Source organism: Enoplosus armatus, chromosome 4 (genome assembly GCF_043641665.1).
Source record: "Enoplosus armatus isolate fEnoArm2 chromosome 4, fEnoArm2.hap1, whole genome shotgun sequence".
NCBI lineage: Eukaryota > Metazoa > Chordata > Actinopteri > Centrarchiformes > Enoplosidae > Enoplosus > Enoplosus armatus.
In genome coordinates, this window is record NC_092183.1 from 3,153,653 (window position 1) to 3,178,723 (window position 25,071).

A 25,071-nucleotide genomic window follows, 5' to 3' on the forward strand; every position below is an offset into this window, starting at 1 on the left:
CTGACCCTTTCTGGATGGTGGGGGCACTTGTGCAAAGCAAAGCATAGCAAAAACAGCACTGGAAGTGTTCCAAAATTACAACAACCTAGAATTCATGAAGAAAAATAGCTTTTTCATTCCGCAAACACAACTTTTCAATGTCAATGTACATACTGTACCACCAACAGAGATGCTTTGCTGTAGTTTCAAAGATTTAACTTTGCTAAATTAGCCTACAGGCCAGTTACTCAGAAATAATAACGGGATAACTAGGCTGGCCTCCTCAAGCTTCATCTCATATTGCTTTGGAGGGAGTAAGTCTTGAAACAGATCAGTGTCCTGTGTCACGGTATTTTGTTTTTACATTCCTTAATCAATCTACGCCCATATTATAATCTTTTACAGATACCTACTTGAATATTGTTTTCAAACACTTTTCTCTGGGCCCTCATGATGGCTCCAGATGTGGTTGGTAGGGAAATTTGTGATGCAGCTGCAAAGTCTTTATTTCTTACAGCTGAGGGAATTTGTGATTACATGTGCAGTTTGCTTAGTGCTGCAGAGGAATGGAGGTGTGTGGCGAGGAGATATGTGCGGAGATGACACTGCAGAAAGGCAAGCAACTTGAGAACAAACGCAGACTTAGGAGAAGAAATTCTGCATATAACCACAATGCACTTCTATCCCAAAGGTGACACATTAATGCTGAGAAGCACCAAGAGTTCCTTGTGCCAACAGTGTTATCCTCACAGTCCCTCCACTGCCCACACTAGACACACGCAAAAAACATGAACACCTTCTCCACATAAGTTATAGAGTGCGAGCATCCCGTGGCAAGGTGCCTGACCTGAAGAAATATTTACCTTTTTGAAGCTGAGTCAACTCTGCGGTTCCCAGCTTCTTAAGGAGGAAGGGAGTTCTGCTCGTTCTGAGGCGTTGATGATGTGAGGAGGAACAGCAAAGACGCCAAACTGAGAAGAAAACCTTCAGGGTTTACTAGGAAGGGATTTTCAGGAGCTTAGGTTTTAAAAAAAGATATGTATTTTCCACTTTTAAACACTTGAGGTTTACAGTAAATGGACTGTGTAGTGTGTGTCTATGTATATACTGTAAAGCACAAGCATCCAAAATACACAATTTATACAATCCAAGCTACTTGTTCCTTTATGTACACCTTAAAAAGTGGGCGAGTGGAATTTGTAAATATCACATATATATGTATACATTGACTGGTGAATGTGTGTGTACAGTATGTACAGTACGTGATACTGTGTGTGTGTGTATGGAAGCACCTGAAATCTGAAGCTGTGGCCTTAAGATAATGACTTCTGATTTCAGGATACAGCTGTTTGTCAATATTTCAGATAGAGTTTCTGTTTTTTAAGGTCTTCTTCGATTGGTCAATTTAAATGTAGTTTTATGCCACAATATATTATTATTATTATTTATTTTATTTTATTACCAATATGTGCAGAACTTTCTCATTCTGGACATTTTGACTTGTCAAACACAGCATTATAATAAATGTAATGACGTTAATAATAGCTGCATTTCATTTAGTTCAGAGTGCCAGGCCTAACCTGAATACCAAACTCCATTCAACTTCATACATTCAGTCTGACATCATGTTCATGTTAGCCAATTTCTGTCTAGCAGGGGGCTATGTTTGTTTTGTCCTAACTAAAAAGTAGTGAGTAAGTTTTCACAAGATATTACTGTTTCAAGAAGACCTATAACCATCTATACAGGTTGCTATCCTCACTTTTCACCATTGTTGTGGCCATGAACGTAGGTAGCTAGCTAGCTTTAAAAAAGATCACGCCCACGTTCTTAACCCGGCCTACAAAGCTCTGATTGGCGGATTGTTTCTCCAACCGGGGAAACAGCCGCCAATTAACAAACACCCATCCATTTTGAACCGCTGAAGAAATCTGGGATTTTGGCAGCAATTCAGAGGTCTGCAGCCACAATCCTGTTAATGAACATGCTGGCATAAATGTCATTACACTTGCTTTACTGCAGTGACAAGTCAAAATACCTGCCACCACAACAGCCTGTTTGTGTGGAGTCATGACTGAACTGTACCTCAAAATAAAGTTTTACAAAATCAGAAATGTAACCAAACTGTTAAAAGCCTCAAAATATATTCAGACCTCATGTTCAGTGAACATTGTTAGCTCTAGAAGATATCAAATGTCATGTGGGACTGGTGTTAAAATCTCAAAAAAATTCAAATATACATACTTTTCAAAGAATGAAAACATTTGTAAAATGCAGTAGATCCTACAACTGGCTCTCTAGTGCAATCCTACAGAATATATACTGTACCTGTTGTAAATGTCAATGTAAATATTGACTTTTTTGGGCATTGACTTTTTATGTAGAATGGTACCAAGGAGAGAGATAAAGGAAATACATTTGGATTATTTTGCTTTGTTTGTGTGTTGTTTTGTGCCACGACTCCTCAAAACCTTCAGGTTTAGAAACCAAAAAAATCCTTGATAGATCTGAGTCTTGCATACTTTTATTCATTTCTTTGAATGCTTTGAAAGGATGGTCAGAGCTCACGGGGGGGAGGGGGGGAGACACCTTGAAACAGTTCACCACACTTTCACATCAGAAGTGACAAATGTCCATCACAGATGTAAAGACCATCGACATGTCAGAGCTTTGTTCCCCCTTTCCCAGACCACACCTCTACAAGATATGCAACATACAGAAAATAAATAGATGCATGTTAAAGGTCATTTCCATATACAAATATATTTTATGAAGCTTATTGTACAGGCAATTCTTTTTTACCTACAGCATAACATTTACAAGATATGATTGAACAGTGAAGTAGAGTAAGCTCTTATAAACTGCTGATATACTGTACTGTATATAAGTGTCTTTGATACTTGCACTCCAAAAGACATTAGTGAAGTTTAAAAATGGGTCGAGTCTCAAATGCAGCAAAAGCGAAGACCCTCAAAAACGACCCGTCATCAGTCGTCATGTCTGCAAATTTGTACTGGCTCAACCACTGGGAGCCACTCCATTCTACAGCATGCATCGCTAAAATCTGTATTGGTACAAGATGAGGAAGCACAAAGTGGAAAAAAAGTGTCAGTACAAAATATATAAAGTTAAAAAATCTGCCCTTAGCTATTGACACAATAAATGTCTCTGAAATATCAAAATAGTGAATTATTTGAAATACATTTTAGAATAAATTCCACTGGCGATCATACTTCTTACAAAAGAATATATTCACTCATTGCAGACTATTTTGTACCATAAAAAAAGTATTCTCAGCTGCTTGCTGCTTTGACTTCAGCTTCATTGCAAACTGAGCTCAGTTCTCTGTATGACCTGTATGACCGAGCCCCTCTGAACAAAGCGGTGAACCAAATCAACGTTTTTGAAAAGCAGAAATCCACCCATTCAAAGGCACTTCTATCTCAAAGAAACATTAGAATGTCATCCACATATAGTGAGCTATATACAAAAACAATGTACAAGTCTATAGAAAAAAAGGTTTGCTGCTATATTTCAGTCTATTTGCTCTGAATAAATATTTGGTTTTATGAACTCTGACAATAATACACAACCCAAAGCAACATTACGACGTGTTAACGGCTCCTCCAGGTGTGCCGGTTGTTCAATGTTGACCTGACAAAGTTCACGTGATCAAATAACACCCCCCCTAATGATTTATGTAAAATCTACTCCATACAGTAATATTAAAGGCTTATGCGACCCAGCAAAACAGATCAGCTCTCCCTGATCACTCAATACATTATCTGTACTGCTCACCAGTTTTGGTTTTTAGTTTAAAAAAAATGTGAATTTGAAAATCAGATGAAGAATTCTGGGTGGAAACGGGGCTTTAAAATCCCAGCAGATCAATTTCTAATTACTCTGAGGGACTCTGGCGCATAATGCACAGCTCATTTCTGTTTTTCTACAAGCAGAAGAATTTTCTGAGCTGCCCTTGCCACCAGGGGACCCCATTTACTGTAAACTACAGTTAACTGAGCTGAAAACACTTAAGAACATAAAATCCAAGTGAAAGTCAGATTTTCAACTCAGTTTTTCAATGAAAGTAGTTAAAAACAAAAAAAAAATCATGAGCCTTAAGGATATGTGAGGCAAAACTGATTCCAGACCAGCAGCGTACATTGACCTGATACTGACTTTTTTTTGTTATCTTAGTTGAAACAGATTTCTAGAAGCATTCTGGCAGTTTATAATAACTTTTCTTCATAAATGTCATTCTACGCTGTAAATAAGATACATCACTTTAAACATTACGTATTGGCAACATGTGCTGAACTTTAACAATGCCCAAAACAAATAGGTTCAGCCTGATATCAGGCTCATTTAAATCCTGCCAAGTCAACACGACTTATTTGATTTCTTTCTGAACTTATCAGGTCCCACAAAGGTTTCGAAATTCCACACAAGCATCAAGTGGCTTTTTGAGTCCTGTGGTTTTAAACTTGTAATTACCACACGGTGACAGCCCTTGTTCAATGTAGTAGTTTTTCCTTTTGATATGCTTTATCCATTTATCTTTCAAAATGAAATCTGAAGTTTACTTGTAAAGCTTGAACATGTTCTTGGCAAAGCACGAATGAAAAGTAGCTTACTCTTCCGCATATAATAAAAACTCTTAAAGTGTGGGTTCTGTACAACGATGGAGCAGTGATCTACACACAAATATGTATTGCTACCTACTGTACCGCCTACATCACAACTCTGGCTTTGGAATCTAATATATCTCTCTATAGCAGCCAAGCCAATAATTATACAATAACTTCTCATATAGTGAATAACACAGTGATAGTACAGACATAAATACATACACATAGTAACAAAAACCATGCAAGTGCGAGTCTGACTTTGTAGTAGTGACCAAAGACAACTTCAAGCTATGAAGGAGTGAAAGATGAGAATGACCACCACAGAGGCATCAGTTCAAACTGAGGTCATTTTTCCTGAAAAGTGATTTTTTTTTTTTCCCTTCAGTTTTTGTCTCTCTCGTGCCTCAATCGGTGTGTGATATATCTTGATAGTGAGTTTGTGATTGCATTCACCCTGCTATCGCACAATGGATAACTGAGCAGCGATGATAAAGACATAAGACATAAACAGTGGTGCCGGTGGTGAAACTGGAGCTTGGAGATTTGACTTTCCATTCCAGTTATCTTCCACGAGGATAACTCACGCGGTCCATTCCTTCCCATGAACAGACCAGTCTCCTCTTCACCTGGAACAACAGGAAGTACTCTCCTCCAGTGCAAAAGGGAAGTGTGTGTGTGTGTGTGTTCAATGGGTGTTTGTAAGTGAATGACTAAAGAAACAGGAGGAGAGAGTGTCATTTCGGCTGCATGTGCTGATTTTTTTTTTCTTTTCTGTATGACATGAGTTTTATGTGAACAGGCAAAAACAAAACAAAACAAAACAAAAAAACTATCTACAGGCGCAAGAATCTACAGTCATGTTGGGGTAGACTTTCAGCACCACGTTCTTGTCCTCATCAAAGAAGAGGATGCTGAGGGAAGACATCTTCTCGGGGACGCAGCACGGCTCGGGGATGCCTGGGACGACGCCCACTGCCCTCACTATGCTCTGGATGGTGGCATGGTTAGAGGGCTTCAGAGCCTAAAGCAGAGGGACAGACTGGGTTAAAAATGACTTCCTTCCCAAAACCAATTACTTTAAAAGCAAAAGTGTTCCTTTGATAGTATTAATTCCTGATCAGTTCGTAGAAGAACGTGATTGTTTCGCATATTGTTTCATAACTTTCTTTTTAAATGCACTTAAAGGGGAAGGTTTCTAACAACTTGTTTTCATAGTTGTTTTTTACCACATTTACCAAATTTACTGTGCTGGCCATAGTTGTGCATATAGTTTTCTTGTGAAATGAGGGATCATTATATTATTATACCAACATTTCGGGTGCGCTCACTTTTGGTTTCACCTCCAAATAAAGTGTTATAGATAAACTTGTTAACTGTTGGCTTGTTTCCCACCTGTCTGATCACCTGACTGCTCACTTCATGCCCCATGTGACTTTGTTATAGCGATGCTGTTATCATAACCAGTAAAATGACGGCCAAAATGATGAACATAAGACCCAAGTTGTAATATACCATTCCATTAAGAGTCCTGGAGCTCCTTGTATTTAACACAGCATCAACGTTAGCATACAGATTATTGTTCAGGGCATCCAACAAGCAGCTGCAGGCAGCTGAAACTCTGAGGGCCTGAGTGCTAGCTCTATCTCTGGCAGTTCACACACACCTGATCAGCTGCTTCATGTCTTGGCAGGGTCCTGTAAGTGACAGCGCTCTTCCCACACATCATAATGATCTAGGCAGAGCAGCTTTTAATGGTAGCTATTTAGCAGCTTCTAAAGCTTTAGCCTGACAAAGGAGAAACAACATCACAGGATCACAGGCCTGTCTGACTGAGCAGCAAACCTGCAGGAGAGGGAGGGGGTTGCCTCACGCCCTAGGCCCTACTTCTGGGACTAATTACATCCGACTACAAAGGCCGGTGACTCCGAGGTAATGAATTAAGTGGATGGAACTCGTGCATTCCGGCCATGTTTAAAATACCTGTGATGTTATCTTGTCACCGGGGCCACGAGCTACGAGGGAAGCTGATGTTTAACACCGGTTCCTTGTTCCTCTCGATTCTTGTGTGTGTTCTTTCAAATGTGTAAAACTATGTTAGGTTACCTGCAACTGAAGAGAAACTTAACTCAAGAATGGCATGAATTACCAGGTTTTCCTCGAGCATGGTCATAAAGTTTTATTGATTTTCGATTCAAATTAAATGGGGCTGCACCTGCTGGACCCTATTATTCACTTTTTGTTATTAAGCCATTTAGATTCCATGGTCTGTAGTTTGACCACTTTTACTGCAGGTTTAGTACAGTAGGACTTCACTTTGGAATAACCTTTTCTTTTAAATTACATACATTTAGCTTTGATGCATATCTTCAAAGACTTAATGATCTTAATTCCTGAGATATACTGTAAAAAATAAAAGCATGAAGGAGAACTTCTAGCAGTGCTACCACTGTAACTGGTTTATCCTGGCAGATGAAGATGAAAGCAGATGGCATACATTTCTGTCCGTTTCTTTAGCATTATCATCTATAATATGAGACAGAGAGGCCTCAGGGACCTCTGACTCTTCTTAATATTATCCAAGTGAACATAATCCAGAGCAGTCACAGCAACAGTAAGCCAGGGACTGAAGGCTTAATGGCTAGATGTACTGATAGTTCCACGTAGCCTGTTTTACTGACATCAAACCATACTGCCAGAAAAAAAGCAGTGTTTGAATGTTCGACACACAGACTGTGTATGTTGAGTTCTGGTGTCAAAGTGAAATGTTGGACCGCAAGAGGTTCAAATAAGAAAAAAAAGACCTTTTCAAGTGGCAGTGACCACCACTTGGCCTACAACGTGTAATCTATTGGCAGAGAAGAAACAAAACCTGGTTACAAGTGTTGGAGATATAACCCAGTAGTGCAGTGGTCCCCAACCCTTTTGGATCATGACCCTTAAAAGCAAAGCAATGCCTACTTGTAACCCAAATGTCAATGTGTTATGATCCGGTCAACCAAATAGTTCTCCTGTTTATTTTAATACAATTTAGAGACCTGAAATAGTAAATGAATCCAGTAATTTCCAAGAAAAAATACAATATTTGTGGAACATCTTTGCCTGCTTTGCCGTCACTGACCCTCAGGTTGCGAACCACTGCAAAAGTACACTACAAGACTGTGAGTCTCACCTTTGGCATGGGGAACTGGCAGGACCCTGAGCAGTAGTAGGCGTCAAACGACTTCGGTGATATAATCCATTCACTCCATCCAATGTCAGCAAAGTCCACTTTCAGGTATCTCCGAGCGCAGTTCCTGGGCTCGTTCCACTGCTTCTTTCGCGCCTTTTTGATCGTCTGCTCGTCGAACTGCAGCAGGGGCATCTTGTGCCGCTGATTCTTGCGTGTCTTTTTACGCGGCCGACGGGGCTGCTTGTTTTCAAAAGGTTCGTATGGACTTGTCTCGTCCCACCCGGTCGTCTCGTACGGATACTCGGGCCCCGGAAGTTCATTGTTTTGCAACGGGAGCAGAACGTTTACTGAGCGCTTGTGTCTGGGTTGCGGCTGTTCTTGTTCAGTGTCGTTTCGCTCACGCAGTCCCAGTTTATGGAAGCTGTGTGAAATGGAGCCCTCCCCTCCCACTGGGTGGTGTCTCTGGAGGGTGGCTACCACACTTTCAGGTTCTGAAATGGCAGAGTCATTGGCGTAGACCAGGATGTAGGGTGAGCGGTCCGACAGGAGCTTCTTCCACGGCTGGGGCCCTTGTGAAGCGACATCGATCCCAATAAGCAGCTCGTCGTGGTTTTTGGCCTGGTTGACCACCCGAGTTATGTCCTTCCACTGCCAAGATATGAAGTCCCTGTAGAGGGTGGACACATTGATCCGAAAGTGTCCTAGAGTCCTCATCTTGTTATCCACAGAGGCGAAACTCCAGATGACCATGTGGATATGGCTGTGCCTCCGGGGGCCGTGACGGCCACAGCTCTTGGACCTGGAGCAGCCCTGGGTGCTGTTCTGGAGGTCTCCAATGTAATAATGAAGAGTGGCTGACAGAACGTCTTCTGACTTGGTGAGGGACGTGAGGTTGAAAATCTGCAGCTGCTTCTTGTTTATCGTACCTGCGTAAATAGTGAGTAATATTATTTACACAATGCAACACAGTTGTGCAGGTTTTCAAAAACGAACCAAGCCCTTCCCTGGATTAAATCAATCCATAACAGGATTTTATGGCCCAGGTTATGAAATGTCTATGTTTTCTGCCTCAACCCCACTACAACGGAATTAGGTTTGTGGTTCAAAAGGTATTTCAAAAATATCTCTTTCCAGAATTTTCTCATTACTCTGAATAATCCAACAAAAATCTTTCTTCAAAGAAAAGTAGTTGCACTGAAAGCCTTTCAGGTCGAGGTCTCTGGATCATCCATGTAACCAGGACATTGTTGTTTCTGACTTTTTAAATATAATATTTGCTTTCAGATACACACCTGGAATCTCCTCTGCGGTGGGATGGAAGCAGAAATCTCAACATATCTCAAAAACTTGGAAAATAAAATCATAACTATCTGCTTGGCTAGATACCACTGGGGGCTTGAGAGAATAATTTAGGTGAACTGGCCCTTTACATACTGTGACATACAGTTAGCAGGCGATAGGAGGCAGTGTAATCTAACAAAGTGGACACTGTGTCGTCTGTAATAGTGCCCACGTCCGCGTGACAATAACGCAACGTAGCATGTATGCAAGTTAGAGCTTATAAGAGTAAAGTTACTATAAACTTCCTTGAGGAAACACTAATAAAAGCACCATAAATGCAGTGAAAACTCCACATTTCTGCCGCCATACAGGCAGGCAGGCCGGCTGCCAGATGCTGGCTCGAGGGAAAATCTATGTGGACTATCTGACACTAAAATCTTCAGGTGTGAAAGCGAGTGTGCAGGCACACGATTTGAGTAGCATGCAGAGATCTGATGCGGAATCTCTGTTCCCGGCGCAGGGAAAGGGTAACAGGTTGATCACATTTCCACGACTGGATCAACAGGTGTATTTCAGTTTCAGCTCAGTGAGCCAGCAGTGAATGGCACCAATGTTCACCAGGTATTGATTTTTCTTTTCAGGTTTAAAACCTAAAACAGGACAATAAAACCTGTTTCTACTGAAATGTGTGTTTTTAAGTATGCCTGAAATTGCGCACACATGCTGTGGCCACACAGCTCGGTGCACTTGTAATGTGCGGATAATTCCAACTGAGCACGACAGGAGATGTTACCAGATCCAATTTATATTGACCACAATTAATACAACAAGACATGCATGTATGTCCTTTGTAGACTGGCAGAACTCAGTGTTGTTAACATGCGTAAAAAGTTGGATACCTACCCCAGTGCGCTTTGAAACTGCGGACAGTGTTGCCGTCCTTGAAGGGAAATCCAGCCCGGTTGTACTTCGCGTAAAGCATCTGCATGTGTTCCGTCATTGTATCCTGTAAAAGGAGATCCTGGTCGTCTTTCGCAGGATGCTTTTTATCCACCGAATGCGTAAAATCCACCTTTCGTCTCTCGGGAAAATTGTCTGTTTTCAGCATCGCGCAATATCCAGCGCACAGATAACTCCATCCGTAAAGCAGCACGACCACAAACCGAGAGTAGAGAGCCATGCTCGGGCCAAAGCGAAGGTAGCAGCAGAAAAAATATTCGTTGTGGAAAACCTAGCACGTTTCCAAAAGTGGTCCCTATCTCCAAAAAGACATACCATCACCTGAGGAGCAGTCCTCTGTTAGAGAATGATAGCATCACCTTTGACACCAGCAGCAGGAGAGGGGGAATAAGCGCCTTATCCGAGTTGCCTCTCTGCTTTTGATAAGTCGCGGGTCTAAACGTGCTACAGTCAGTAAATGATAAAAGTTCCGGCGAACTAAGCTGCTACAACAGCGACGCTCCTGGTTTTGTATCCGAGCTCTGAGCTGATTTCAGGACCAGCAGTCAACCGTCCCCCCGTCTCAGCTTTCATTGAAGGTAAAGCATGTTGTGCTTGGTATTATAGGGCTTGTGGGACCAGCTGGGTATTCCTCTCTCTCTCTCTCTCTCTCTCTCTCTCTCTCACACACACACACACACACACACACACAGAGAGAGAGAGAGAGAGAGAGAGAGAGAGAGAGTTTCCTGTTCAAGATAGTTTTACGCACATTCAGCCTGGGGACAAATTATCTCGTGTTATCATGAGCTGAAGGAGGCTGTTTTGTCAGTTGATTCGAGGCGGATTTTAAAAATATTTTATTAAAGGACATTCCGCCCATTAATTGAACTGATTTCAATATCTGAGCTGCTGCCACAGAACAGCCCCTCCGTGCGTAATTTCTACTCCGCAGAGCTGTGCGTCTGGGCCGCGCTGCTGAATGAAGCGGCTTATTGTCGGCATTAAAGGCTCTCTCCCCTATTTAGTTTAGTTCAATGGAGTTAAGCACACACATCCTGTACCATCACGGTCCGATCCGGATGCTGTACTGTGCCTCCCGCCCTCCCCACCGTCCCCCAAAACAGCCCATCCAAGCGGGGTTTAAACACCCCATCCAGCCGCCCTCCACCCCCCGCCACTGGGCTTCTCTTTCAGGGGCACTCGGGAGGAAATGATTAGGGCATTTCCCCGCCCTTGGACATCTGATGGCAATAATATTAGCATGCCATGTCCGTCATAGCAGTCAGCACACTGAACGGGTTTAACCCCTTCAACTGGGAGGAGGAACATCAACGTGAACAGGAGCAAAGCAGCAGCAGAGTGAAGTCAGCTGGCAGCAAGGAGCCGACCGACCAACCAACCAACCAACCAACCCTTCAACCGACCAACCAATCAACCAGTGTCCTTTTTCAACCTCTAATCCATAAGACAGGCATAAAAGAGATAAAAGGATAAACGAGATAAGATGTTTATATAATTTCTAATATTTGAAATGAAGTAAAAAATGCATGGTCCAGATAATAACTAGTACAAGTTAAAATTGTTAAATTGCAAAACATGGAGAGGTTTAAACAAATGTTGCCGAAATACTTCTACTACACAGGAGTAGACGTGGTAAATGTGTCTTCATGGATCTCAGTGTGTCATGAATTTTAAAGGGTTTTAAAACAAGAGTCAGGTGCCGGTGACTTCGGTTCATCCAACAGAGGAATTCAATCTGTTACACCTGTCTCCAGGGACATTGTCACCATCCATGTGCTAATAGCATGTATTAAAGCTGCAGCATGCAATCTTATTTCATCATAATTTTGGCTGAAATAACTCATCTTGACTCATTTCATGTCACTAACAGTATTTAATTAAAGGGGTCCTTTAAGAAATGTGTCTGTGAGCGCCCACCCCTCTGTGGACTCAGTCTGAATCAAACAACCAATCAGGGTTAGCTAGTATGGGACTAGCCAATTGTTCCTCCCTTCCTCTCTGCTCAGCTCATGCAGACGTTAGTTGGTTGACAACCTTCAAGTTCTGCACGTTTGGTTTTTGGCATCATTTGGTCGGGGGGGGGGGGCTAAACCTTCCGCCTCTGCTGCCTTGTATCACTCCGCTAAGACCCAGCAAAGACAGCTTTAAACTAAGTCATGCAAATTAAGCTGCTATCGTCAAAAGCTGCAACCTAAAATGCTCATTTGGTCAACACCGTAATGTTTTATATGTATGAATTTTCACTTTGTTGCTGTCCAAGGCTCAAATGATGTCAAACACATACAGACGCAACAGTGTTTGTATGTGTGTAAAGAGGCAAAACTACATGAAGAGACATCAAATTAAGGTGAAACTTACTAGCTTGTTACACAAAGAAGGCTAAATAGCGCCTCTTCTATCTAAGGCTTAGATATCTGAATCCACCGCTTTACCTCATGTTGTGTATATTAGGGGCACAGTCAGGCCTCAAACTAATAAAACCATGCTTCAGTTAAAACCCCAACAGCTTAAAAGCCCAATAAAAGAAATGAAGAGGGATATAACCATTTAAATTAGACTTTATTGTGAAATCATTACTATTTACAGACGCATGATCTGTCTGGGAGACTTCCAGCAACTTGTTTTTTTGAGGTTTGGTCTTCCACAGAGGTAAGGCGCATAAAAAGTAGCCTGCGAATTTCATGACTGATACGTTTGTTTGTCAATTAAATTCCGTATTTTTCATGTGCACATCTGCTGTTTTGACTGGTAGATGTTTGGAACGACCACGGGCCACATGAATGAGCTGCGGCCTGTAAACCTAAACAGCTTGTAGAGGAGGGTGAAATGTTCATTTGCCACTCGGTCAGTTTGACTTCTTACTTCCAGCAAATAAAAAAAACAAAGCAGTGCCGATAGTGACACAGGCAGGTGGGAAGGTGCATCGTTTGCGACAGGCTCTCACCCCCGAGGTTAAATCTGGCCTTTTAGAAAGAGGTCAAAGAGGAAATGACATTCCCAACACAATCCTTCTGCCAAATTAGAGTGTGCTTCTCATCCTTGTTAGTCCAGTCAGTTTTGTTGAGACAATAGCAAAGACAAACCAATTGTTTGAGATGCATTTTAACACGAACAGCCCAAAAAGACATCATTCATCCCCACAAGCCCAGAAATCACATCTTAAAAGAAAAGAATCAAAAAACAACAGAAACCCACTGACTAAGAAAACCCAAAACCTGACCCCCAACTCCCGAAACTCCTTTTACAGAACCAGAACATGTCACCACACATATTGTTTCAATGAGGCCAACAGGGTCCAATTCAGTTAAAACAGACGCAACCAGCGGAAGGCTGCTCTGGTATCAGGGTGGCTGAGGGACATTAGAGGTTTGAATTAACTAATTCGTTTAATCCATGTACATTTCAGAAATACATTTCAGCTGAGAGGATGCAGAGGAAATGAATACAAGGACATGTTAAATATGGCTGCAGCTAGTTCAACAGTTAGGTGAAAAAGATCAATTCCACTCTCACGTCTGTGCATTAAATATGAAGCTACACACTTAGAGGGGAAGAATCATGCTACCCCCCCCCCCCCCACTCTCCCTGCTCCCAGCCAAGAAATAGTCTGGCACAACCCCCTGAAAAACCATACCTTTTGGTTTTTGTACGGATTAAACAAATGATATTGTATAACACTGTTAATTAGTGAGCTTTACAGGTGCTGATAGGTGGATTTGTCACCTTTGGAGAGTCTACCTGTTTCCCTGTTTCCAGTCTTTACGCTAAGCTAACACACAGACATGAGAGAGGTCCCTTCTCAACTAACTCTCAGAAAGCATATAAGCAAATTTCCCCCCAAAAAACACTGAACTATTCTTTTAAAGACTATTATTCTTCCAGTGAAAGGTGAGTTTGTTGTGATATCCTCAAAAGAAACCTAAATATTTGTACATCCACGCAGGACTATGTTGAATACCTCTATTTTCATTCACTCAACAGCATTTTTGGGGAGCATTTCAAAGAATGGGGGAAAAGTGCACTGCTAAGTCAAAAGTTGACGTGTGTAAAAGTGGATATTGTACTCCATGGTTAGAACTGTACAAAAATGCCTCCACAGAGCTGGTACATGTGCAGGATGTATCCTCGTGACTAAATGGAAAATGTGCCCCCCCCCCCTCCAACTATGTGTCTGCAGAGTCTACAGACAACAAATTAATGAACCAATGACAAAGACCCTGTAATTTGTTAGACAAAGATAATGATTCTTGTGGTGGCACTGATTCCTACCATGTGTTTCATTAACAAATGCAAAAAATTAAAATCCAGAAATGAAAAGGGAGCAAGTCGCTAAAAGTCTTCTGTACTTCCTAAATAATTCCTAAAGCAGGTCATTTGTAGAGTTGTCTCTCTATTAAAAATGTCATAGCGAATGACTAATATGTAAATGATAGACCACTTTGATGTCCTGTAAAGTGTGCCTTGCATCTGGGAACATGCGGAATGCTTTAAGCCCATTACCCATTCTTTCAGTCCAATTGGAGCTACCGCAGCCTGGGGGAGGACATAAAAGCAACCCCCATCATCTTTCAAAGCTCTTGCGCCTTTAATTTGTTTAGACAAACAGCCCAAAACATGCCAGGCCAAACGATGGGACAAGCCCGGGGTCCTGGAGCAGGTTTCTGCCCCTGACTAAGACTGCTGCTTGGGGGAATGCCAAACAAACTGAGCTGTATAATGTCACAAAATCTGAAGTTACATAAATCTCTGGTCGTTTGCAAGGAAACTTCCATGTTGTCACACCAGTCCATCCACTTCTTCCTCTGGGAATCCTCAGCTTAAAGACATTTTTTCGCTGCAGCACCTCCACCCAGATGGCATGCATGATATGAGGGGAACAGTTTGTAAATGATGGTGCAACTACAGCAAGTCAGTCAAATTAGAGGCTTCCAGGGCTCTCCAATATGTGCCATATGTACGAGTGTGTCGGCAGCAGCCTCTGAAGCTTAGACTGTCCTGATGTTGTGGTCGTAGATGACTACATGGATGTAGAGGTCCGACTGCAGGAACGTCCTGTTGGAGTCCTCGCCAGGACCAGACTGGAACCCAGCACAGAGTTAGAGCAGTTAGAGGGGCTTGTTTGAACAGTGTTATCTACAGTCTAAAAAGGTGCATTCAGACGAAATGCAAAGTGAATTTCCACCTTGCTTCATTCACGTAAATCAGTATTTTTGCGGTCTTTGTCTATTCACCAAAGTGTGAATGTGCGTCTGTTAGACAGTTTGGACTCAAAACTTAACAAGAAGCCAAGTCCTTTCTGTTAATTATCTACTTTCTGTTTCCTTTTTCCTCTTGAATAGAAATGTTTTGCTCAAGCCAACATTTTACAGCCCATGTGGACGCATCGATTCGCGGCACCACTTTCCATTGACTTTATATGCATTTCCACTTCCTCTAAAATTTGCCTCACTGTCAGTCTGAAACACCTTGAAGTGTGAGAGGTTTTTAAAGCGGCATTAAGCAATGTTTGACCAGTCTCTAAAGCAATTACACTATACAATACAATTACAATATATCACTGACTTTTGTTAAACGTGTTAGCAACTTATAGCTGAAACATGCTTCTCTGGGCTGCATGTAGGTCCAGAGACCTTTGCGTGGCTGTTGCTTTCATACTATTATCATACAATAACCTTTGTTTTTTTCTACTCTGTTTCGAACCTGCCTCCCGACAGGCATCGCATCAACCAATCAGCTTGCTTGACGCACAGGTCTGCACAATGCATTGTTGAGATTTGGGATGTGTGCACATCGGCTCCTCTCCTCTCCCATAACACCCTTCTCTAAATAGGTTTGCAGAGACGTTAACTATATATTCAGAGAAGCATAATTCCACCTTTAGCTACTAGCTGGCGTTGGGCAGGTAGAGTACAGTGTGTTTATCTGAGCTTCTTTACTGAAAACAGCTGCCTATGATTTAATATAGGGTGTTAATAAGAGCCATGACACTCCAAAACTATGAGCTAAAAGAAGCTAAAAGCTGCATACAGCCTCAGAGTTGGTGTTAATTCTCAGTGGGTTTGGAACTATGTGTGTAGTTAAGTATGTTAGCAATTAAACAAAACCGCAGATATCCAGAACACATCTCTTTATAATAACAGGTATATTAAAGGGGAGGCCAAGTGCAGCATAATCTGACAGTGACTGTAATTGTTCATTTTCCAAGATGTTTTGTGTTACTTTGAATGTCCAAACTGACACAGCCCCACCACTAAGATGTGAAGCCACTAGCAGCTGGGAACATTTATTTAAGGCTAAGTGTGTCAAAAGCTTCTAGTGGGAGTGGATCCATAGCCAACCATTACACTCAATTTACACTTTTACCTCAAACACACTTGTGGGTGTCCTAATAAGTGAGGCAGTCTTCCTTTGCAAGTTCAAAAGAGCGTCAATAAAAATAGACCAATAAAAAATGACTTCATAGACACATTAAGAGAAAATGGGAAACGCTGTGTGAACTAAATGATAAGCATCTATTTTTACTGACAACAAAATGTGTTATTAACACTCACGTCATCTAAACTGGGTTTTTTTTTTTCTACTTTTACTTAGATTGATTTAAACCATTGTCATAACTGAAATATGACCACCCCTCCACCCCCCCAACCCACTTTTTGGCTAGGACAGAAAAAGTGGTCATGGTATGACAAAGGCAGAAAAACAAACAAACCACCCAAAATGAGTTGATGTGAGCCGGAAGATTTTGGAAGGTTCCGCTGTGGATCTGTGGCCACATGAGCAGCTAGTGAGCTCATGGTGGGTTAAAAGCCGGACGGTTCTGTGCCGCTCCATGCCGAGCCAATCTGGGCTGAGCTGAGCTGAGCTGGGTTCTGGGCACACGGGTGGTTTGCTGTGTCTGGCTTCCTATGCCTTCTCTTGTGTTTTTAATAGACGGCCTGGTCGGGGCGGTGCTCGACCACAGCTAGAACACTGTGCTGCCATTTTGGCATTTGGCCTCAAAAACGCAGTCCCCACAGCTCTGTCTGCAATTTCAAAATAGTTCAGCCCCACCAACTACTTCCCTACCCCCCAGCAAAGAGGGAAACTGGAGAGAAAAAAACCACCGTCTGTCAGTCGTTATTCTTCCAGGGCCCCTGTCGGACTGGAGTGTGGAGGAAGCACCTGTCTCGACCCCTTGATCCTCCATTCTTTGTGCAGGTGAAAAGCAAATATATTTCTCTCCCACTGATTTCTTTCTCTCTCAGTCTCTCCTACTGCTTCCCTTACAGTGTACGCTCCCTCCGAAGATGACTGTGTCTGATATCTGTGGTTAATTAAGACTAGTTCAAAAACTAGGCACAGGTACAGTTGGCATAAAGGTGAAAAATAAGTATTTTAACATTTTTAACATTTTTGCATTGGATGGTTAAAACCCAGACACTTTGGGGGAAAGTTAGGGCATGGAATGCAACACAAATCCCAGGCCATCAAACAGGATGTTGTGGGTACATAACAAGTTAGTTTCCTGAGCCACATGGACAACAAACTTTGTTTTTAGTCCCTGGTGCAGCAGAAAGGATTTGAAAATTGTTTTTTGCCCGATAGCCTTTTTGCCTCCCTGGGACATTTTTACTGCCGTGGAACAGGTGAACTGATCTAATTAGCAGCACCATTTGTCTCCCTGGAGCTTAAAAACAAAGAAGGACAACAACAACAACAACAAAACCTACCAAGGGGTCAACATTCAGGATCTTTTTGTCCCTCTTGTTCTTAAAGAGAAGGCCGTTAGGGTCGTCATAAATCGCCTCAAAGTTAGGGCTCGAGTTGGACGTGGACACCTGTGTCTTCCAGTTGTAGTAGCTGTAGAAAAAAGACAACAGTAATTGTTAGATGTCGGAGGTGAAGCCATTTTTGAAGCTTTAAAGTGCTTTCAAAAGTCAGCGGTTGCACTGGCTGTGCTGCCTAGCCATTTGGTTTGTTTTTGCTTTTTTGGGCCCACACAGACATATTGCTTCAGAGGAACACATTTGAAACCCATGTATTTCAATGAAAGGATGCAACTCATAGTATTCAGGCAGGGGGGGTGGGGGTGCTGGTGACATGGTTTTTATCATAAAACAAAAATAATTTTAGATGAGACGCTATGTGAACCAGGAGAACCAATCTGTATTGCTGCTTACGTTGCATTCTGCCTATCCTGTCTAAACAGGGCCGCCTGCACATATGCAGTATGGATGTAGGACGAATGAAATAGACAATAACCCAACTTGCAGACATTTGTGGCTGAAATGCTCCAAACATACAGCAAGTCAAAGTGCTCAACAATCACTGAGTTTCACTTTTTTTCCAGGTTGGGCTGCAACATAACGCAGAATAAAAATATAGGATCTAGTTCTATTTTCCAGTTGAAGCAGCACGTCAAAGTGGCTCAGCTTCACAAGACAAGCATGGTTTTTGGGGGATTTAATGTGTTTCAGCTCCAAATGTTTGCACATAGGATAACAGTGGATACACATGTTGTGGATATAATCGCTCTTACGATAAAAAAAAAGATACAAAATATGGTAATAATACACATATGTTTTGCATGACTTTGTAAGATTTTATACGCAAGTTAGAAAAGACTACAAGCTACCTGACCATTTGGCATTCTGCTTTTTTTGGAACATTTTCCTTTATAGACTCGCACAGCAGGAGGCTTTAAAATAACACATGAGCACCATATTGAGGTCATGACTTCGCATGTTTCACGGAGGAAAGAAAACTTCACGGATTACAGAGCATTACACAGCCATTGTTATCATATCAATATTAAACAGCAGGTTATAAAAGATCTTTGCTTTGCAGAAAAGAAAGGAAAGCAACCTGCAGAGTGAAGTATCTTTTGTCAGAGAGGCAGAAGGTAAAAATCTGTTTCCAATTTGATTGTGAGGGCGCTGTGTTGGAGTTCGCCAAGCAAGGCATTAAAGCAAAGCTGTGGCTAATAAGCAACTGAAACCAAAGACAGGGTTGAATTCCAAAATAAATGACCGATTAATTTACAGCATCCGATTGGATCCTGCTCTGCTTTTAGATTTTCTGTTATTTTTGATACAGCAGAGCAATAGTGTGCAACCGTGTGAGTCAAAGGGACAAAAATGTTTGGACCTTCAGGTTAAATAAATTTGTTTAGCATGTGCATCAATCATTTTAGGATTTTGGAGGATTTATTAACATTTGATACATAATACAATTAGGTTGTTTATACCTGTCAAATCATTGATCAACTCAAGACAGCTCGAGCAGCCGGAGGCGACGTGTTTGTTGAAGAAAAGAAAACCATCCACAGCAGCTTGACATTTGCTAGCCATGAAATTGGCAGATCTTCTCTCTCCTTGTTGATGTGAAATACGAGGCGGGTTGGGAGTTGAAAACATCTCATTAAGGTAGTGTTGAATACTGCATTGTTCCCATGTTAAGTTTGGATTCGGCACAACCTTTCAGCTGAGAGCAGCATGGAAATGAGAAAACCAAAGACACAGAAAGTCACAGAATTGGTGTAACTTTGTTAAAAAATGCTTGAGCTTTCTTTGTTTTGTCCAAACTGGTATTGCTTTTATTTTTCTGTGAAGCCCTATGATACCTTGTTTTAAAAATGATTACACAAAAACACATTATCCTTCTTACATGACACCTTGAAACCTTTATCCCTATTGATAATTTGAGTTTAAGAAAAGTTCTTAGATATAAAAAAAAAAGGCCCTCCAAGGTGTTTTAACATGCAAACCGACAAAAGCCGAATAAAGCCTCAATAACACAACTGCTGTAACAGGTTTGAATGTTGTTACACCAAGTGTAAGCAGTAAATAACCCTCGCTTTTCTGGAGCTGTGCTCTCCAGGCAGTATTGACCATTTTCAGTGGTTCTCATCATTAGCTGTCCACATTACTAGTAACACAACTCCACATGTCACACTCTGAGGCACTGAAGGTTGCTTTAGCGGGGCTCGGCTGTTCCCCAGCAGCAGTTTGCGGTCCAAGAACAAAGTTGGACCTCAGGGAGGGGGCTCAGTGTAAATCTGGGAAGAGGTACGTTATGTTGGGGGGTTGAGTGGGCTGAAGCTCCAGCAGCAAGTTGTAAATGTGGGACCATAGCGTAATGGAGAGGTGCCAGCATGCTGCAGGTTATATATCACTTGCTGTGATGCTTTACTGGAGCCAATACATGATGAACAGCAGGTATGGAGTATTAATGACCCACACTGTGTAAAATACATCTCAAAATGTTTACATTTACATTGTGAGACCTCTTCCATCTTTGAAATATTTTGGCTCTTTGGCTGGTGTCAAGATGTTTTCTGCCGGATCTGTTTCGGAGGTAATCTCTCGTGGCACATAAAACCTGTTTGCAAATACCCATTTGCATTTGAGCCATAAAAATATTTTCTGACTGCAACATATCAAGCATGCTTTCTACAAATTGCAAGCAAACATATAGTGCAAGCAATATAAAAACTTAAACCCATTTGGCCTTTCCAAAACCCACAGACCCCCACCATGCAATTTTGGGAAATGTAAATACATATTTTTGCAGAATGGTCTGTTTTTGAATAGCTATGAAAAGGGCCAGGTATTCCAGCCAATAATGAGAGTGACTGACTTTACTGCTGGTATCCTGGCAACACGGTTTTCCTGGATTGGTCACTTGTCATATTCCCAAAGACAGTTATCTCCATGTCAGCCTCTGGAGACTCGCACCAAGACTCAACATCCTGACACAGAGACCCGGACCCAGAACTCCTGGGAGAAAAAATTCAGTCTATTTGTAGACAACGAAAGTTGACCAAAGTGCTGAACACAGACATTAACACAAAATGTAATATGTAATACACCAAAACAAAATTTGATTCGATCTATAGATGAATGAATGAGAAATGGTCTCAACTACGTCAAACACTATACACACAGTATTAAAAGAAAAAGACTGGTACTTGGCTTATAAAGACTTGTGACTTGACTTGGATGTGCCATCAAGCACTTGGGACTTGAGACACTTTCATACTTGTATGACAGACTTGGACTTGTGTCAACTGACTCTGAAAGCCTTGAGACTTGGCTTGGACTTGTAATAATTGATTTTAACTTGACATTAAATTTAGACTTGTCTCGAATGACTTGACTTGAGTAAAATTGTCTTGATTGACTTTGACTGAAGGCTTGTGGCTTGTTTCGTACAAGTGTTTAAAACACACTTATAAACAATTAAAACAATGTCAAAATCAGTTATGTAGCACAATTACTAATGATGTGCTCGAAGATTTTATCCACACTTCTACCAGACTCCACTATCTTTTGACACTACTATAAGACACAATGAATTTGGGAACACGTGACACTGGATACCATCTGATGTCCCAGATATCTGTCAACCGTCTCCTGCCAAATTTCGTAGTGATCTTCCTCTCCACGAAACACATGCACTGGATGCCTCTGAACAGTCCCAACTGTGTGGGGAAATACACTGATGCATAAAATTATAAGGTATGATAGGACGAGAGGTCTGGCATCTCCAAGTTGCCAACAGAGCTGAGTAAAGCAGGTTCAGAATAGACTGCTGCAATGCCCCAATTATGAAATACAAATTGAGGTTTTTCCCTTAAAACTCAGAGGAAAATTACATTGTCTGAGACTTGCTTTCAGACATATGCATACTTCTTCTCTTTGTAAATTAGACCTGACAGTGTTTCTGTGACTATTTATACCGAAATGCCATACAACAATTAACATTTTTTTGGTCGACCACTTTTATTCCATGGTGAACCGCTTACTTTTGCTAGAGAAATGGGACAGATGTGAGATATTTTAACACTGAACATGAAAAAGACTGACGAAAGTGTGAAAAAAATATTTTTGAAGCAATGCCGAGAATTTTGTTCATACGTTACTTGGATGTGTTTATTGGACCCACCTCCCTCGCCGTCCCATATGAACTGTCACCAGGGCAACTAACTGCATGGTCGGTGCACATTTGGTCACAAAGAAAGCTCCAGCAGCTGGATGGCACCACACCCAGACACATGGACCAGTAAAAGTGTGAGAACCTGGATTTGGTGGAAACAATGACGGTGCTCTCAGCACCGGTTCCTGGTTCCCTATGCATTTACCATGGCTGTTTGACACGTGCACTGTGTCCTTTCACTTTCCATAGTTACCGTGCTTGGCTCTATTGTTATCTCCAGGCGGTCATTTTCCAGGGTAATGTCAACAGTCTCATTATAGGGCTCAGAGGAGCAGGACTCTCTGCACTGGATGATGTATATCATAAAAGAGCGAATACCTAGCATGTGTATTCGTTCAGTTTTTTTCTGTTGAGGATGAAGAATACAAGTGCAGTAACTGTTTCTGAAGTTAATGCTTCCAGTGTAAATCACAAAAGGCCTCTTCAGTGTTGAGAGGCAGAGTGTAACTGGTTGGATTTACTGTCAAGCCTTCTGGGGGTGTCATGGGTATGATTCAACGACAAATCACAGATGAGCAAGTTGACAACCCCATTAACATCTAACCACCCACCTACACACACCTTCAACTTATTTCTTCGTTATTTTTGGTTTCATCTGGGATTTTTTTTAAATATAGAAAAACAAGTGAAGTGCATCTGTTTTTATGGGTTGTGAAAATTGGGTACGTCGGTGCTCTTGAGTTCATGTTGTTCTTATGTTTACGTTGTCCCTGAGACTGATGTAAAAAAAAATGTTGGAAAATCAGATTAAACTAAAAAAAAAGAAAAAAAAAAAAAAAAAATACAAAAAATTGACCAGATTGAAAATAATAAACAATACAAAAATCAGACTGTTAAAATAACTTTTGCAGTACAAACATATGCGCATGCCTTTCTTTACTAAGAGGGGTCTGACGCATGCTCAGTGGCATTTTCTATGCTGTCAATGTCACAAAAAGATAAAGCTAAAACAAACAAAACAAAAAAAACAAAAAAACATTCAGTGGTTCTAGCTTCTTAAATCGGAGGATTTGCAAGTTCCTTATTTTAAATCATTGTAAACTGAATACCTTTGGATTGGTTGGACAAAACAAGACATGTGCAGATGTCGCCTTGGCCTCCAGAAACCCACAAACAATGGCTAACTGCAGCCCTTCAAGAGGACCTTGTTTATTGTAAACTGCAGTAGACAGTGGCAGAAGCGTTTGCGCTACACATCGACACGAGACTTTCTACCTATAAACAGAGTATATTTTGGTGAAAATGAGTACAAACCAAAAATGATGACCATTATACATAGTGTAGATGTTCACTCGTATTGTGTGTTGTTATGCAATCAATCTAATGTGGGTTAGAGTTTTCATTTCTATGTTAACAATCCTAAAATATTGAGTGCTATCACAGCATACACTCATATTAATGTGATACCATTTAGCATATTTTAAGATATTTCAGTTTGCCATCACGTCTTCCATCAGCTCTACACACATACACACACACGCACACACACACGCACACACACACAGCCATTACATAATGTGGTGACACAGCTGGGTGTTATCCCATATTCCATTTGACTGGAGCTCAAGAGGCTAATAGCGCCTTGACTGAGGGAGGTTAGGGGTCAACCTCTGTTTGTGAAAAGGGCCTAGAAAAATACAGGCGACCGGCCCAATATCTTCACTCATATTCAAAGAATGCTCACTAATGACAACTTAAGAGTCTGGTATGATAACACCTTAACGAAGAAGATTTATGGTCGCCGATAAGAGCTAATGTGTCATTTCAGAGCCCTACTATTAAATGTGTGACATCCAGACATAATTTCAGATGTTAAATCTTAATTACACGGCCAACACGGACGGAACAGCCCATCGAACTTGGCAGGAGGTCTTCGATGATCACACTGCTGGTGGAACACTGAGCTAATCTATCAAACACAGTCCAAACAGTATCAGCACTGAGAACAAACAGTCCAATTGGATTTAACCCTGAGGATCCAGCCAATGAAGTATGTGCGCGCCGTGTGTGAAGATCAGCACACATGACATGGCATGCTCCGGCTTACCAGCAAATATTTATCGAGCTGGCAAACTGTACTACGATAGAATACCCCCCCCCCCCATTAAAGCTCGGACACAATGCCTCAGGCCAAGCCGGCAAATCACCTTTGGAGCTGGAACAGTTTCTCTTTTGTATTAAAAGTTAATAAAATAGGACAGCAGCGCAAATATTTTTACAGCAGAAAATGAAGCCAGACACACAGGTGCATTGCAGAGGCTGAGCGTGGAGGCAGTATGGTTTTGGCTTCGGAGGAGGCATGCGCTGTGTTTCAACCGAGCAGATCCTTCAAGTTCAATCTTTCAGTGTGTCGCCGAATGCACGCAGGGTAGAGAGAGTGCGCAGGAAAGCTTAATGTGATCCAGCATGACAAAGAGTTTCATTTAATAATAAAGGTATAGTGTTGCTTACTTCAGAGGAAAATCAATGTATTATGTAGTTATAAGAGGATATGAAAATAAATATCTTTTCAGAATGAGACTTTTGCAAAACACACCGTAACAATTTAAAGAGGAAAAGAATCAATTAGGACTACCGTACATGTTGGCCAGCCTCTTAAAAGTCTGCACTAAACACTGAGTGAGGAGGGAGAGAGATAGAGAGAGGAAGGAGGGGAACAGCCAGAGTGCATAAACAGATGGTCACTTTGCTGGGGAACATTAAATAGACATCAGAGATGCTGTAGGCACATCTGGAGTGGCAGGAAGCTGGGTGCACGGAGCTACAGATCTGTGGGATAATTAGATGAGGGTCAGGACTTTAGTGTGTGTATATTTATGTATGTGTGTGTGTCTGCGTTGGAAGCTCACGGTGAAAAGTAATGGAGACAAAACGTAATGAAGATTTAGCCTTTAAACGCGTGACATTGTATATTTGAAACATTTTTTTTTTTTTTTACCTTACATGTGCAGTATCAGATTTTGGTTGAATGTACTTGAAGGTTTCACTCAGGGTTTGCCCTGAAGTTACAGGAACTAAAACAGACCAGTTTCACAAGTGTGGATGGGAGTTATTGTCTCTCAGAAGGAGCTACAG

At 41.5% G+C, this 25,071-nt stretch overlaps 2 protein-coding genes across 2 annotated transcripts in view; both read right to left on the reverse strand.

Annotated features, from left to right (window-relative positions):
- Positions 1-5,436: 5,436 nt before the first annotated feature.
- On the reverse strand, positions 5,437-10,237 carry bmp3 (bone morphogenetic protein 3). Its single transcript, XM_070904805.1, has 3 exons — positions 9,961-10,237; positions 7,777-8,702; positions 5,437-5,628 (listed from the first exon to the last, which is right to left on the reverse strand). The coding sequence occupies exons 1-3, from the start codon at positions 10,235-10,237 to the stop codon at positions 5,437-5,439; spliced, it is 1,395 nt and encodes a 464-aa protein (XP_070760906.1).
- Positions 10,238-15,005: 4,768 nt separating this feature from the next.
- Positions 15,006-25,071, reverse strand: part of cfap299 (cilia and flagella associated protein 299) — a 65,955-nt gene continuing 55,889 nt past the window's right edge. The window contains exons 5-6 of the mRNA XM_070905074.1: positions 17,730-17,859; positions 15,006-15,098 (exon numbers count right to left, since the gene is read on the reverse strand). Coding sequence (XP_070761175.1) covers positions 15,006-15,098; positions 17,730-17,859 — 223 coding nt within the window. The remainder of the gene's footprint in view (positions 15,099-17,729; positions 17,860-25,071) is intronic.

Coding starts and splice junctions, on each gene's coding strand:
- bmp3 (XM_070904805.1), bottom strand. CDS start 10,237: ATGGCTCTCTACTCTCGGTTTGTGGTCGTGCTGCTTTACGGATGGAGT. Junction 8,703..9,960: donor CAGTTTCAAAGCGCACTGGG/GTAGGTATCCAA, acceptor CTATTTACGCAG/GTACGATAAACAAGAAGCAG. Junction 5,629..7,776: donor GCCAGTTCCCCATGCCAAAG/GTGAGACTCACA, acceptor CCTCTGCTTTAG/GCTCTGAAGCCCTCTAACCA.